This window comes from Staurois parvus, unplaced genomic scaffold (assembly GCF_062004578.1).
Source record: "Staurois parvus isolate SC_StPar_1 unplaced genomic scaffold, SC_StPar_1.0 ptg000845l, whole genome shotgun sequence".
In the NCBI taxonomy this organism is placed as follows: Eukaryota; Metazoa; Chordata; class Amphibia; order Anura; family Ranidae; genus Staurois; species Staurois parvus.
Genome location: NW_028318641.1, coordinates 159,355 through 176,963, shown reverse-complemented (window position 1 = coordinate 176,963; position 17,609 = coordinate 159,355). Strand labels below are relative to the sequence as shown.

The following is a 17,609-nucleotide window of genomic DNA, read 5'->3' as shown; positions in this document are numbered from 1 at the left end:
TCTCCTGTACTGTGTCTGCAGTCTCCGGTCATCTCCTGTACTATGTCTGCAGTCTCCGGTCATCTCCTGTACTATGTCTGCAGTCTCCGGTCATCTCCTGTACTGTGTCTGCAGTCTCTGGTCATCTCCTGTACTGTGTCCGCAGTTTCTGGTCATCTCCTGTACTGTGTCCGCAGTCTCTGGTCATCTCCTGTACTGTGTCTGCAGTCTCCGGTCATCTCCTGTACTATGTCTGCAGTCCATTGGTTCAGAATATTTTTTTTCTTGTTTTCACCTCTAAAACCTAGGTGCGTCTTATGGAGCGAAAATACGGTATATGGTTTTATATGTCTTATCAAATACTGGTCATTTGTCTCCTATGGATGAACCTCCATTGCAAAAACAAAAAAACAGGGCACACTCTCCTCGTGCAATAACCTATTGCGATGAGGAAGGGCGTTCAACTCCCGAAACGCGCTAGGACTTTACCCGAGGACGCATGCTGTCTATGATTGGCACCTTTGACTTCTTGTCTCTGTTTTTATGACCTTTATGGCTTGTATGTTTTTGCATCTTTTTAATACATTTTTGTTTATTGCGTTATTGCATGAGGAGAGTGCGCCCTGTATTATTATTATACAGGATTTATATATATATATATATATTATTATTATACAGGATTTATATATATATATATATATTATTATTATACAGGATTTATATATATATATATATATATATATATTATTATTATACAGGATTTATATATATATTATTATACAGGATTTATATATATATTATTATTATTATACAGGATTTATATATATATTATTATTATTATACAGGATTTATATATATATTATTATTATTATACAGGATTTATATATATATTATTATTATTATACAGGATTTATATATATATTATTATTATACAGGATTTATATATATATTATTATTATACAGGATTTATATATATATTATTATACAGGATTTATATATATATTATTATTATACAGGATTTATATATATTATACAGGATTTATATATATTATTATTATACAGGATTTATATATATTATTATTATACAGGATTTATAAATATTATTATTATACAGGATTTATATATATTATTATTATACAGGATTTATATATATTATTATTATACAGGATTTATATAGATTATTATTATTATTATTATACAGGATTTATATATATTATTATTATTATTATACAGGATTTATATAGCACCAACAGTTTGCTCAGCGCTTTACAATATACAGTTTGGGTTTTTTTTCAGTTTTTTTCTACAGTTAGTAAACCCCCCAGCATGTTATCCTATGTGTCCCTGCACACAGACTGGAATCAACGTTTTTTGGCAGGGACGTTTCTTGACTGGGGAAAAAAAAAAAAAAAAAAACAGGACTAGTGGGTTTGTAGAGGAGTTTAGCTGTAGAAACACTAATGCTGAAAAACACGGTAAAATGCAGCAAACCAGAGTTTTTGGATGTTTGACCAAAAGAAACAATTTTTTTCGGTCAAAAAACCCCACTAAAAACATGGGAAAATGCTGCTAAATGCGGCAAAATGCTAATGCAAAAATTCTAAAAAACAAAGCTGAAAAACTCACGTTTTTGGTAAAAAAAATGCTAAAAAAAGCAAATGTGGAAAAACACCGCTAAACGCAGCAAAACGCTAATGCAAAAACACTAAAAAACAGACAGAAAACCAATAGAAACACTAATGCTGAAAAACGCGGTAAAACACAGCAAACCGGAGTTTTTGGATGTTTTTTTGTCCAAAAAAAGAAAAAAAATTTTCAGTCAAAAAACCCCACTAAAAACTCGGGAAAATGCTGCTAAATGCAGCAAAATGCTAATGCAAAACGCTTTTAAAAAAAAGCTGAAAAACTCAAGTTTTTGGTAAAAAAAATCTAAAATCTGCAAATATGGAAAAACACAGCTAAACGCAGCAAAAACACTAAAAAAAGCTGAAAAATAGCGTTTTGGACTATTTTTTGACCCAAAAGAATTTTTTGGTAAAAAAAATGCTAAAAAACACAGGAAAGCGCCGGTAAACGTGGCAAAACGCTAATACAAAAACACTGAAAAACTCATGGTTTTGGTTACAAAAAACGCAAAAAATTAAAAACGTGGAAAAACACTGCTAAATGCAGCAAAACACTAATGCAAAAATACTAAACAAAAGCTGAAAAAGAGTTTTTGGACTTTTGTCCCCAAAAAAAAAAAAAAGTGTTGGAGGTAAAAAAAAAAAAAAAGTTGGGGGGTATAAAAAAAAAAAAAAAAAAAAAAAAAAAAAAAAAAAAAGACGCTAAAAAAAACAGGTAAACGTGGCAAAGTGCTAAAACAAAAATGCTAAAAAACTCATGTTTTTGGCAAAAAAAATGCTAAAAAATGCAACCATGGAAAAACACTGCTAAACGTAGCAAAATGCTAATACAAAAAACTAAAAAAAAAACAAGAACTGAAAAATGGCGTTTTTGGACTTTGACCAAAAAAAAAAAAAAGAATTTTTTTGGGCTAAAAAAAATACGCTAAAAAACACGGGAAAGCGCCAGTAAACGCGGCAAAACACGAATACATCTATCACCCAAAACGCACTCTCTGCTCCTCACAAGACGACCTACTCTCCAGTTCCCTAGTCTCCTCCTCCCATGACCGTCTCCAGGACTTCCCCCATCTTCTGGAACTCACTACCTCAATCCATCAGACTGTCACCTTTCCTCCTCACCTTTAGGCGCACCCTGAAAACCCTTCTCTTCAGGGAAGCCTACCCCAACCTCACCTAACTGCTGATCTCCTCCGCTCTTCCCACCACTCCATCTCCAACAGCTATTCCTCCTGTACCACCATCCCCTCCCTCCTAGATTGTAAGCTCCAAGGAGCAGGGTCCTCGAACCCCTCATGTATTGTATTGTTACTGTACTGTCTCATGTACTGTCTCCCTTTATAATGTACAGCGCTGAGCAAACTGTTGGTGCTATATAAATACTGTAAAAATGCTAAAAAAAAATCGGAACTTTACACAGCTAACGTTACCATCATTACCAAAACCCCCCGTGTGCATGGCGCCTTAATGCATTTATTTTTGTAGCGCATCACAACGCACATCATGCGTTCTTAGGTGCGTTCTGGAGGTGTGTTGGGGGGACCTACATATGTATCGCACCACAAAGGTACACTACTGCCCATACCGCAATGCGGCAATTGTGAACTAGCTCTTCCATGAACGTTCTCCTTGCCTATAAGTTCTCTGTTGAACAGAAGATCCGCAATGATAATTATACACAAGGAAAGGCTTGTTTACCCCGTAACCTTTTAGACCGCACAACTCCACCAGCGTGTCAGGCTTTCAAGCGGACTCCAAAGCCACAAACGTCCCTCATCTTCAAGGTCTATAATCTTCCAGGTGCACAACCCCAGAAGAATCGCTAGACGCTGCCAACTTACTTCGCTTCCAGTGCCAAAGCAATAACACCAGCAACCATAGGAGCAGAAACCGAAGTCCCGGTGTGATCATCCGTACATCTTTGTCTCAGGTCCGTCGTAACCTACCAATTAGAAATGGTTCCAATTAAAATCTCTACACTGTATGAGGAAAAAAAAAAAGTCATCACATGTAATACTGATTTTCTGTACCAATTATTGTTTTTAATGATGTTCAGCAGCAAGTAGGAAGACAAGATATCCAACCATTCCCATGGGCTGCCTACAGAAAGCTAAAGAAAAAGAATTACAAGGCAGTTTTTACAGCAGTGTTCCAAAATGTGCTTTTTAAAGCCCAATTCCAAGCAAAAAAAAAAAAAATTTAATTTCAATAGTACATTGTGCATCAAATAACTTACTCCTCGGTCTTAATTCCAAACACCTCATCCTAAGCCTTCCTGCAGTGTAAAGGATCAAAGTCAGTTTCTTCTATGACCCAAGCCAATAACCTGCCTAGGAACAAGACATTTTTCCCTGCTCGTTATCTTCTTGGGCAGTGGTCCTCTCACCACCTTTCCTGCCCTTGGAAGCTATGAAAGAAGACCAAGCCACTGGAAGTGTCACTTCCACCAATAGGAGGTGTCCACATCACACAGTAAGTGATGTGGACACCCAAAGAAGTTTCCCAGGAAGTAAAAAGGAGATATTAGGATCATCACGACTGTGGCTTCAGGTAAGTAAACAAGCAACTGGATATTTTTTTTTTCATACTAGCGGTTAGTGCAAGGGTGGTGGGAGATAGAGGTGGGAGACGGCGGCGGGAGACAGGGGTGGGAGAAAGAGAGAGGGAGGGGTAAGGGTGGGAGAGGAAGATGGGAAAACCGGGTAAGAAATGGAGGTGTGGGGGAAAGGGATGGAGGTGTGGGGGGTTTTAAGGATGGAGGTGTGGGGGGTTTAAAGGATGGAGGTGTGGGGGGTTTAAAGGATGGAGGTGCGGGGGGTTTAAAGGATGGAGGTGCGGGGGGTTTAAAGGATGGAGGTGCGGGGGGTTTAAAGGATGGAGGTGCGGGGGGAAAAGGATGGAGGTGCGGGGGGAAAAGGATGGAGGTGCGGGGGGAAAAGGATGGAGGTGCGGGGGGAAAGGGATGGAGGTGCGGGGGGAAAGGGATGGAGGTGCGGGGGGAAAGGGATGGAGGTGCGGGGGGAAAGGGATGGAGGTGCGGGGGGAAAAGGATGGAGGTGCGGGGGGAAAAGGATGGAGGTGCTTGGGGAAAAGGATGGAGGTGTGGGGAAAGGGTTGGACGTGTGGGGAAAGGGTTGGACGTGTGGGAGAGGTGAGGGAAAATGATGGAAGTCTGGGAGAGGTGTCAGAGGGGGATGGAAGTGGGAGAGGTGTCAGAGAGGGATGGAGGTGTGAGAGGTGTCAGAGAGGGATGGAGGGAAAGGGTGGGAGAGGGATGGAGGTGTGGGAGAGGGGTGGAGGGATAGGGAGGGGGATGGAGGTGTGGGAGGGGGAGGGGGATGGAGGTGTGGGAGGGGGATGGAGGTGTGGGAGGGGGATGGAGGTGTGGGAGGGGGAGGGGGATGGAGGTGTGGGAGGGGGATGGAGGTGTGGGAGGGGGAGGGGGATGGAGGTGTGGGAGGGGGAGGGAGGTGTGGGAGGGGGAGGGAGGGTTGAGAAGGGTGTGGGAAAGGGGAATAGGTGGGGGAGGGGTTGCTAATATCCTTGAGTTATGCTTTAATAGAAATACAGAGGATGCATATTTGTATAAGGTTTAGTGTAAAAGCATAATGAAAGACAAAACTGGATTTCACTTTAAATAGACTAAGGGGGGTTATAAGCCTGGTAAAGTTTATTTTGCCATGAGTGTCCCATTGGGTGGATTTCCCTTCACTTCCTGTCCACCAGAACTAGTGTCCCCATTGGAAGATCTCTCCTCTCTTTCTGTTCGGGAGACAACCTAAAATGTAGGATTTTTATTACTTTCACTTATGTTGATAATGGCAAACAGGACAAATAGAGAGGGTAAATCTTCCTAACGGGGACACAACGCAATAGAAAGCTAACAGGGGTTCCAATCCCTCTCCACTCTAAAACTACAAAAAAGTTTTGCCTTTAGTTATACTTTAAGTCTAGGGGTTACATTAAGAGTTAATCAGGGGCTATTACTTTTTCAAGTGTGATAACTGTACAGTGTTGTCAACTTCATGCAGCATTTTTTACTGACAAAACATGGAAAATTTACTGACAGATCATATTTTTTTTACTGACAACCTGAAAAATGCCATTAAAAACTAAGAATCAATATTTAAACAGTATAAACACAATATGGAAGCACGGGCAACACCCATAACAAGTATTTTGATGGGCTTACGTGTACAAAAGTAAAAACGCAGCACAACAAATTATCAGCCCCTGAGATTTACAGATACTGATTTTTACAAACTGTCTGTAAATGTAATGACGGTTGGCATCCCTGTAAGTGTATAACCACCTATATAATAAAGAATTTGTGTAGAAAAGCATTTGCCGCTTCTTACAGCTTGATGACAATTTTTGGAAGCAACCTCACACTGAGGCCAAAGCACATTCATCTGTATTTAAAGGATACCTAAACCCAAGAACAAAAAGTTCACTACTGTAGTTCACCAGCAGTCCATAGATGTGGTGGGTGCATTTGTTTCCTTCAAATACTTCTTGATCCGGTCAGAACTATTGTTTCCTTTTACCTTCCTACCTATGTAATGGAGATGGAGAGAGGGGGAGGTGTTTGCAGTCAAAATCAGGACAAACCCAGGGTGACAAGGCTCCTTTCTTTAGATTCAGTATAGCTGGTCACACACTATGCAAATGTATGGGACTGAGATCTGGACTCATTGCCAGCCAGTTCAGTCCTCTCCAGCGCTTTGTCTGAAACCATCTCTGAGGGCTTTTTGACGTGTGCTTTGGGTCATCGTCCCGCTGGAAGACCCATGACCTCTGACGGAGACCCAACGTTCTGACACTGGGCCCTACATTGGCCCCCAGAATTCTTTGGTAGTCTTCAGATTTCATAATGCCATGCACACGGTCAAAGACATCCAGTGCCTGAAGCAGCAAAGCAAACCCAAAACATCAGTGACCCCCCACCATGTGTGACTGGAGGGACTGGATTCTTTTCTTTAAAGGCCTCATTGCTTTTACTGATAACAGTAGAATGATGGGATTTACCAAAAAGCTGTAATGTTATTTGGTCTGTCCACAGCACATTCTCCCAAAAGGATTTTGGCTTCCTCAGGTAAGTTTTGGCAAACTCCACTTCGGCTTTTTTATGTTTTTGTGTCAGTAGTGGGGTCCTCCTGGGTCTCCTACCATAACATCCCTTTTTATTGCGATGGCAACGTATAGTGTGAGCTGACACAAGTGTACCCTGTGCCTGAAGGTCAGCTTGAATTTGTGTGGAAGTTGATCAAGGTTCTTTATCCCCCATTCCAACAATCCTTTCTTGCAATCTTTGATCAATTTTTATCTTTCATCCACGTCCAGGGAGATTAGCTACAGTGCCATGGGCTGTAAACTTGACAATGTTGCACACAGTGGACACAGGAACATTAGGATCTCTGGAGATGGACTTGTGACCCTGAGATTGTCCATGCTTTTCCACAATTTTTGTTCTCAAATCCTCAGACAATTCTTTGCTGCACTCTCTCTTCTCCATGCGGCACACAGAGACACACAACAGAAGGTGGAGTCAATTTTTCACCATTGTAACTGGTTGTCGGTGTGATTTCTATATTGTCAGCACCTGGTCATTGATACAGGGAAGTTTAATTGCAAATTACAGCAGCATCACATACTTAGAATGCAGTTATTTTGAGAAGATGCCAATCATTTTGTCCAGTTAATTTTTTAAGTTTTGGGCAGGGTCGGACTGACAACTCATGGGGCCCCCGGGCAATGGGGGATCATGGGGCCCCTGTGTCCTTGCCCAAACTCAAAATAGCCTATGAAAAAGGTACCAGGGGCATCTCATGGAGCCCCCTACTGACCCCGGGCCCTCCGGCAGTGCCCGAGTTTCCAAATGGTCAGTCCGCCCCTGCCGGTGAATAGATAGGATTGTTAAATAAAACTGACAAATATAAATAATAAACTGGTTTTGGGTGGAATGTGTCAGATTTGGCTTTTAATTTCTCCACTTTTTTTTTTTCATACCAATACAAACAAAATAAATAAACATGAGAATCCCGAAACATTTGTAACTGCAACAATTTTCTGGGCGAAGTGTTGCATTATCTAAGAGAAATGCAGGGGTGCCAATAATTTTGGCCATGACTGTAGTGTGAATGGATGAATCTGTTAGATTTCATTTATTCAGCATGCAGTCTGAACAAAAAAAAAAAAAAAATCTAACAGTATATGACTTGCTTACAGTGGTATTAAACCCAAAAGCGATTATAATGCAGCTTACCAATTCTTAAATGTGATGGCTATATTAACCTCCCTGGCGGTCTGATTATTTCAGATTTTTGGTGCTGAAAGCGGTACCATTATTTTGCATGGAAATATGCCGTTTTTTTATTGTAGGCTGTAATTTTTAGGAATAACTCACTGAAATCTGTCTGAACAAGAGTCTAGTAAACATCCCGGGTATGATAAAATTTGAAACACGAAATAATAAATTATAATTTAATAATCATAAAAAATAATAATATAATAATAATACATTTAATTCAATATAATAAAACTAAAAACACTGAAATTTGAAATAGAGCGCCAAGTTCGCACATCGCTGAGCAAAGTCGCAGAATCGTTTTCAGTGTCTGATGAGGAATTTCCCCCACGAATCATCACTCAATTCTGCAAGTGGTTCTGATTTACTATCGCTGTTCTCTAGCCGGTCTAAAACCGCTTTTGACCTAAAGGGACGCTTTTTGGACGCCATGGACGTTTCTCAGTTTCCAGGCAGAAAGAACAGACAAAATGCAGGCAGGGCGCCGGACAAAGCACTCGGGACAAAATGTATGTGAAATGGGTTGAAACAGCAATGTTTTGCTATGTAAAATTTTTTTTGAAAAAAATGAAATTTTTTAAATTTTCAAATTTCCCGCCGCCGAAAGCGCCCGTACATCCCGACGTCACAGGGACCGGAACACAGAAGCCGGATGCCGGCATCGGCCGGAGGAGATGGCCGGGGACGCTGCAGGGGACACATCGCGGAAGTGAAGGACAAGGTAAGTGCTGCAGGGACTCCCTATGCAGCGCCGCATGGCAAGTCCGAGTGTAGCTCGGGGCTACCGCTTTTGGTAAAGAAACTTTACCCCGAGCTACACTCGGGAATACCGCTAGGGAGGTTAATTTCCTTTTTTAGGCTTCTAGTATATTTATCTGTTGATTCAGCGAACAAAATTAAGTGCCGCTTCTCTGCATCCTTCCCCAGTTCACACGGAACATGGAAGTTTTCCCCCTCCCTTCTTCCCTCTGCAGCCTTCACAGGTCCCAGAAGACTGCAGACCAGTCACACGCATGCGCAGTAGGAAACCGGCTGTGAAGCAGCAAGGCTTCACTGCCGGTTTCTCTTAATCAAGATGGCGGACCCGATAGCGGATTGAAAAATCGGCTCGGGGTGAGGACCCCGCTGGATGCATGTCCTAATAGTAAAAGTCAGAAGCTACTGTATTTGTGGCTGCCAAGTATTTTTTTTTGGGGGGGGGGGGGGGGGGGGAACGCCTCAGAGTCTTCAAATCTAAGGTCTATTAAGCCAAAATTTTTTAAGTACACTCCAGCGTATAAGCATGTTCATGTGCACAAGCCATAAAGAACATAGGACTCACTATCGCCAGGTTATTACGGCAGGAATTTACAATGCCCTCTAAGTGGAATCTTCCAAGGATAGCCATTCTGAAATAAATTAATCCGTTATTCTGGGTAACGATTGCCCTTAAACTAAGTGAAATTCCGTTCTTCCACTAGAATGCTTTTGAAACAGGTTTCTCTGAAAACTTTACTTAGAAAAAAAAAAAAGTAGTGTCAGATTATCTCAGCACCCAGTCAGCATTATTAAAAAAAAAAATGTACAGCTGGAATCTGACAAACATGTGGAATAACAGTGGACCATCCCAATCCCTTGGCTCAAACTACTTACGGAACTCACACAAATAGAAGTGCATCAATGAGGCAGCACAGTGGCTAAATGGTTAGCACTTCCGCCTGGTAGCACTAGGGTCAATGGTTCAAGTTCCAACATTCACCTGAGTGGAGTTTGCATGTTCTCCCTGTGTGCGTTTCCTTCAGGTACTCCAGTTTCCTCCCACACGCCAAAGACACGCTTGTACAGTGGGGCATACCTCCTTCCATCAGCAAGGGCACTGAAGATGAAACGTGGCTGGGTCTTCCAACATGACAATGATCCAAAACATACCACCCGGGCAACGAAGGAGTGGCTTCGTAAGAAGCATTTCAAGGTCCTGGAGTGGCCTAGCCAGTCTCCAGATCTCAACCCCATAGAAAACCTTTGGATGGAGTTGAAAGTTGAAAGTCCGTGTTGCCCAGCGACAGCCCCAAAACATCACTGCTCTAGAGGAGATCTGCATGGAGGATGGGCCAACATACCAGCAACAGTGTGTGCCAACCTTGTGAAGACTTACAGGAAACGTCTGACCTCTGTCATTGCCAACAAAGGATATATAACAAAGTATTCACCTGAACTTTTGATATTGACCAAATACTTATTTGCCACCATAATTTGCAAATAAATTCCTTCCAAATCAGCCAATGTGATTGTCTGGATTTTTTTTCTCATTTTGTCTCTCATAGTTGAGGTCTACCTATGATGCCAATTACAGGCCTCTCTCATCTTTGTAAGTGGGAGAACTTGCACAATTGGTGGGGACTAAATACTTTTTTACCCCACTGTAGATTAATTGGATCCTGTCTAAATTGACCCTAGTATGCATGTGCGTTAGGGACCTTAGACTGTACGCCCCTTGAGGGTTAGGGACTGATGTGAATGTACAATATATAGAGCTCTATGTAGAAAGCTGTGTAAATTAACAACGCTATATAAGTACCTGAAATAAATACAGTAGCCATAAGCTAATTCGGGGTTAAATACCATCGCCATAGTAGCTTATAACCCAACTAAATACCATCACAACCAGGGGCGGACTGACCATTTGGAAACCCGGGCACTGCCCGAGGGCCCGGGGTCAGTAGGGGGCCCCATGAGATACCCCTGGTAACTTTTTCATAGGCTTTTTTGAGTTTGGGCAAGGACACAGGGGCCCCATGATCCCCTATTGCCCGGGGGGTCAGTAGGGGGCCCCATGAGATGCTCCTGGTACCTTTTTCATAGTCTTTTTTGAGTTTGGGCAAGGACAAAGGGGCCCCATGATCCCCTATTGCCCGGGGGCCCCATGAGTTGTCAGTCCGCCCCTGATCACAACAATAGCCAATAAACTCCAATTCTTGGAGTCAGGTTTTTGAAGCCTTATGTGTGAGAAACAATACTTTGAACTACAGCCCCGGCCAAAAGTTTTGAGAATGACACAAATATTAATTTTCACAAAGTCTGCTGCTTTAGTGTTTTTAGATCTGTTTGTCAGATGTTACTATGGGATAATGACGTATAATTACAAGCATTACATAAGTGCCAAAAGCATTTAACAATTACATGAAGTTTATGCAAAGAGTCAATATTTGCAGCGTTGACTCTTCTTTTCCAAGACCTCTGCAATTCCCCCTGGCATGCGGTCAGTCAACTTCTGAGCCACATACTGATGATGGCAGCCCAATCTGGCATAATCAATGCTTGGAGTTTGGCAGAATTTGTGCGTTTTTTTGTTCACACGCCTCTTGAGGATTGACCACAAGTTCTCAATGGGATTAAGGTCTGGGGAGTTTCCTGGCCATGGACCCAAAATTTCAATGTTTAGTTCCCCAGGCCACTTCGTTATCACTTTTGCCTTATGGCAAGGTGCTCCATCGTGCTGGAAAAGGTATTGTTCATCACCAAACTGTTCTTGGATGGTTGGGAGACGTTGCTGTTGGAGGATGTTTTTGTATCATTCTGTATTCATGGAGTGAGCTCACTCCCTTGGCTGAGAAGCAACCCCACACATGGTCTCGGGATGCTTTACTGTTGGCATGACACTCTTCTTCTCTGGGCAAGGTTCTTCCCAGATGCCCCAAACAATTGGAAAGGGGATTCATCCGAGAAAAGGACTTTACTCCAGTACTCAGAAGTCCAATCCCTGTAACGTTTGAAGAATATCAGTCTGTCCCTGATGTTTTTCCTGGCGAGAAGTGGCTTCTTTGCTGCCCTTCTTGACACTAGGCCAGCCTCCAAAAGTCTTCGCCTCACTGTGCATGTAGATGCACTCACACCTGCCTGCTGCCATTCCTGAGCAAGCTCTGCACTGGTGGTGCCCCGATCCCACAGCTGAATCAACTTGAGGAGACAGTCCTGGCGCTGGACTTTCTTGGGTGCCCTGAAGCCTTCTTCACAACAATTGAACCTTTCTCATTGAAGTTCTTGATGATTTGATGTATGGTTGATTTAGGTGCAATCTTAGTAGCAGCAATATCCTAGCCTGTGAATCCCTTTTTGTGCAAAGCAATGATGACTGCACGTGTTTCCTTGCAGGTAATATTTGTGTCATTCTCAAAACATTTGGCCAGGGCTGTACTGTGTGTCTGCGTATGTTCGGTTAAGAGCTTTCTCCCATACCGACATTAAACAGGTTTGTTGTTGTTTCTTAACATGTGCAATAGATTTGAGAGATTAGTCCTCTGAGAACTGATTGTACGGGATCCCAAATGTAGGTTGGAGGGGGGATGGCATGGGAGATTGGGGGGTTGATAGGGCTGGTGGGGTGGTTTGTGTCAAGGGGTTGGGTGTTGGAGGGTTGGGTCACGTCAGTCCTAGTGGACCATTCTACTTTTGGTCCATCCTAGAGGGTTTCCTCTTTATATCTCAGGGGGTAGAGTCCTCTGTCATACAGGTTTGTCATGTCTCCGATGGCCTATAACTGTTTATGATGCATAAAAAAATTTCTTTGAGGTTAGTCTTTTAGGTGTGCAGCCTTTTTCTTCCTCTCTTTTTGTTTTTGCATATTGATAAGGTAGCACCCTTCCAGACATTCTAGTGGCACCACCACTTTCAGACACTTACATGGATTCCCCAGCGTTTCCCAATTCCTTTTTTCCTGATTTTTGATGAACTGGATGGACTTTTGTCTTTTTCCATCCAGACTATGTATCTGTAAGAAAAAAAAAAAAAAGAAAAAAAGGCTGCAAGCAGCTGCCCTGAACGGTGCCACCAGTGCCCTCTAAATGCTGTGGGTGAAGGATAACTTTTTGTTTTTTTTATTAATGGTTGAACTGGATGGACTTTTTTTTTGCCTTCCATATATATATATATATATATTTTTAAATATTTTTTTTTTGAAGGACTTTTGTCTTTTTTCAGCCAGACTGACTGTGTAACTAAAAAAGAACAAAGGCTGCCCTGAACGGTGGCACTGGTGCCCTCTAGACGCCAAAGCCTCATATCCCGGGGCTGAACACTGAGTGTGCACGAAGCCCAACCATCCACTTATATTCACAGCTTCAGCACTTAACTACAAATCCCATGATGCCTAGCTAGATAGAGCCGTGTAAAGCTCATCATAGATAATTTAGATCACCGACACCCATTACAGCCCATCTGTGATTAATACACGCTAATGGCTGCACCTGTCTGCTGCGCAGCAACACCGCCCAAGCCCCGCGGCGTCTTTTTATAGGTAAAGTTGATCCAGGGAATATCTGATTGCCTCTCGGGGGATCAGGAAGGAATTGTTTTCTCTGCAGGAGCAAATTGGATCGTGCTTTGCTGGGTTTTTTTGCCTTCCTCTGGAACAGCTGTGGGTGAAGGATAACTTTTTTTTTTTTCTATTAATGGTTGAACCGGATGGACTTTTATTTGCCTTCCTCTGGATCAACTGTGGATGAAGGATAACAACTTTTTTTTTTTTCTATTAATGGTTGAACTGGATGTTCTTTTTTTTTGCCTTCCTCTGGATCAACTGTGGGTATATGACAACTTTTTTTTTTAATGGTTGAACTGGATGGACTTTTTTTAGTCTTCCACTGGAACAGCTGTGGGTGAAGGATAACTTTTTTTTTTTTTTTTTAATGGTTGAACTGGATGGACTTTTTTTTTGCCTTCCTCTGGATCAACTGTAGATGAAGGATAACAACTTTCTTTTTTTTTTTAATGGTTGAACTGGATGGACTTTTTTTTGCCTTCCTCTGGATCAACTGTAGATGAAGGATAACAACTTTCTTTTTTTTTTAATGGTTGAACTGGATGGAATTTATTTTGCCTTCTTCTGGATCAGCTGTGGGTGACGGATAACAACTTTTTTTTTTATTATTAATGGTTGAACTGGATGGACTTTTTTTTGCCTTCCTCTGGATCAACTGTGGGTATATGACAACTTTTTTTTTTTTTTTTTTTTTTTTTTTAATAGTTGATCTGGATGGACTTTTTTTAGTCTTCCTGTGGATTAGCTGTGGGTGATGGATAACACTTTTTTTTTTTAATAATGGTTGAACTGTATGGACTTTTTTTTTGCCTTCCTCTGGATCAGCTGTGGGTATAGGATTTTATATATATATATATATATATATATATATATTTTTTTTTTTTTTTTTTTTTTAATTTCTTTAACTGGATGGACTTTTGTCTTTTTTCAGCCAGACTGTGTAACAAAAAAAAAAAAAAAAAAAAAAAAAAGAAGAAAGGCTGCCCTGAACGGTGGCACCGGTGCCCTCTAAACGCCGAAGCCTCATATCCCGGGGCTGAACACAGAGTATGCACGAAGCCCAACCCTCCACTTATATTCACAGCTTCAGCACTTAACTACAAATCCCATGTTGCCTAGCTAGGTAGAGCCGTCTAAAGCTCATCATAGATAATTTAGTTCTCCAACACCCATTACAGCCCATCTGTGATTAATACACGCTAATGGCTGCACCTGTCTGTCGCGCAGCAACACCGCCCGAGCCGTCACACCGCATGCATCTTTTATAAACATAAGTGCCATCTCTACGCATTTCTCCGAGCCTGAAAGCTCCACGTCCGCCAAACATGAACTTCAGAGCCATTCATATAGCACATTTCAAAGGGGGTTTACAAAATGCTGCTCTTGTTTCATGAAAGATTTATAAGGTTGTTCAGGTTATTTTGGAGCGTACGCGGAGGTTCTCCTCCCGGGGTGCCTTAGAAAATAAACCGGATCATGTTGCATATTAAGTATGCAATTACAGCCCGAAGTTTGAAAGTAAAATCTTTCAACTATTTGCTATTCTGCCTTTGCTGTAAAAACGATTAAACTCGTGAACTGGAATTGAGAAAGAAGAAAAAAAAAAAAAAACGCATTAAATGGCCGAGTGCTTTCTACTCCTTATTAGATCTGTTATATATGTCGCACGGTTAGATGGCAGACAGTTGGATAATTTATCAAGTCATAAATACATCCCGCACAGAAGGAAGGTCTGAACCTGAAATACCAGGTACATTAATTATCGCCGGCTCTCCGCATCCTTCCAGCCAATTAGTGAAGCAGAGCGCCCAGGAGAAGCCGTCCGTTAATATTGAAATGCAAATATGTAGAAGAGCTTTCCGATGAGTGAGTGGGTAATTCGATGTCAGTCCGGCGCCGGGCACAGCGAGGGATGGAAGGGGAAAACTTTTGCAAGTCGTTAATTGAGTGGCTAAAGAATAAAATATAACAAGAGGCGTCTCTTCTTGTCTTTTTTTTTTCCTTCATGTCAGTGCTAGTTATCATGCGGCTAGAGCCTCATCACCGCAGAACGTCGGAAGAATCATTTCTAAAGCGCTCCTTCAAATGAGAATCATGACATGTTGGTGATCTGCCACTAATTGTTGGAAAGTTTCATGCAGCGTATCCAGGTTTGTTTGATATTTGTTATTCTTCATATTGAATAATTATTATACAGGATTTATATGGCGCCAACAGTTTGCTCAGCGCTTTACAATATAACGGGAGACAATACAGCAACAATACAGTTCAGAAGGAATGTGAAGGCCCGGCTCATGGAGCTTACAATCTAAAGAATTAAAGAGATGTTAAAACCCAAAAATGTAATATATAGCAGCTTAACCACTTCCACCCCCTTCCTGTCCAGGCCAATTTTCAGCTTTCAGAGCTATCACACTTATTTTATGTATTTATTTCAGGTACTTATATAGCGCCATCCATTTACACAGCGCTTTACATATATATTGTACATTCACATCAGTCCCTAACCCTCAAGGGGGGTACAATCTAAGGTCCCTAACCCTCAAGGGGGGTACAATCTAAGGTCCCTAACCCTCAAGAGGTGTACAATCTAAGGTCCCTAACTCACATTCATGCATACACATACTAGGGCCAATTTGGACAGGAGCCAATTCACCTACCAGCATGTCTTTGGAGTGTGGGAGGAAACCGGAGTACCCGGAGGAAACCCACGCAGGCACAGGGAGAACATGCAAACTCCAGGCAGGTGGTGCCGTGGCTGGGATTCGAACCAAGAACCCTAGTACTGCCAGGCGGAAGTGCTAACCATTTAGCCACTGTGCTGCCCAGTCAATTTGAATGACAATTGCGCAGTCATGCAACACTGTACCCATATAATTTTTTTAGCATTTTTTTGAGACAGAAAGCTTTATTTTGGTGGTATTTATTCACCACTGGGATTTTTTTTTTTTTTTTACTATATAAATGAAAAAGTCCAAAACTTTTTAAAAAAAGTGTTTTTCTTATAAAATTTTGCAAATAAATAATATTTCATCATAAATCTTGGCCAAAATTTATTCAGTTATCTTTTTAGTAAAAAAAAAAAAAAAAATCACAAATTCGTTTATAACCAAAAATTATAATTTTTTTTATATTTATTTTTACATACTGTCACCTTAGCAGTACAGTGTCACCATGGTGACACACTACTGCTTGTGGGGGGTGATGAAGATTTTTTTTTTTTCCCCCCCAAACGGATTGCTTTTACACCCATAAAAGCTGTAAAAGCAATCATTTCTCCTCTCTGGCTGCATTCTTGCAGCCATTGAGAACTACTGTGTGAGCTGTGATTGGTCACAGCTTGTCACATGGTACAAGGCTGTTGTGAATAGCCCTGTACCATGTGACCTCTGTGATCATTCACAGATTTCACACGTAGTAAGCAATGATGTCAGAAGTGACATCTTGCTTACTGCTCTGCATGTGATTACTGATTGACCAATCAGTGATCACATGATCGGGACCTTGTAACAGAGGTCCCGTACGATGATCGGTGTTCCACTGTGTCCGGAGGACACGGCGGGCACCGGATCGCGGTGCTGCACGCTCCCAGGGAGCACGCACCAGCAGGGAGGCCGTTTATAAACAGCCACCCGCCCCTGCACTGCCACCGTCCAGCCATTTATATACAACGGCCGGACGGGAAGTGGTTAACAATCCTTGTGGTGGCTGCATTAGTTTTTTTTTCTTTATTTTCACCTTGTGATCTGATCAACAACAACGAATTAAAGAGAAGAGGGTGCCACCAAAGTGTTGACAATTAAAAGCAAATACTAAACATAAGATTGCACTCACTGCATTAATGAGGTCAGCTTATCAGAAAAATCTAAGATGAAAACCTCTGTGGAGAGGCTATGGCCTGCAGAGATCGGCAGAGAGGCGGCTGGTAAATGCAGAGCTGCACCAAGAAGCTAGTGTGGGGAGGACGATTGCTGTCAGGCTGGAACACAAGCTCCCCCCTAAGATGCGGCTTGCCAGATCACTTCAGCCAGCTCACCTAGAGTTGGCTCCACTTGGCAGTCTTTGGCAATTATGTCACTATGTCAACAGGGGCATGGCTACGCATTTCGGGGCTAGGAAAGCCAAAGATGCGGTCAATAACACTTCCTGTCTTAGGGTTCCAACACTTTGAATGAAGGAGCAACAGAGACACTCTTGGACAGGTTAAAAAATCTAAAAAAGAAAACTAATGCAGCCATCATATTTAAAGAATTGAAAAGCTGAAATTATAAAGAAATGTGTTTTTTGGTTTTAATATTGCTTTAACATTCTACTCAGTAGCTCTCTAGCAGCCTACAAGTTCATAAATATAGCTATACAAGAAATTACTCTAACCTGCTTGAGGCTGGAGGAGAATTATGGG

At 41.8% G+C, this 17,609-nt stretch overlaps 1 protein-coding gene across 1 annotated transcript in view; it reads right to left on the bottom strand.

Moving 5' to 3' along the window:
- Positions 1-17,609, bottom strand: part of PCSK6 (proprotein convertase subtilisin/kexin type 6) — a gene marked incomplete at its 5' end in the record, with an annotated part of 254,118 nt that overhangs the window by 98,148 nt on the left and 138,361 nt on the right. Inside the window, one exon of the mRNA XM_089655547.1 lies at positions 3,446-3,546. Within this exon, the coding sequence (XP_089511673.1) occupies positions 3,446-3,546 (101 nt within the window). The remainder of the gene's footprint in view (positions 1-3,445; positions 3,547-17,609) is intronic.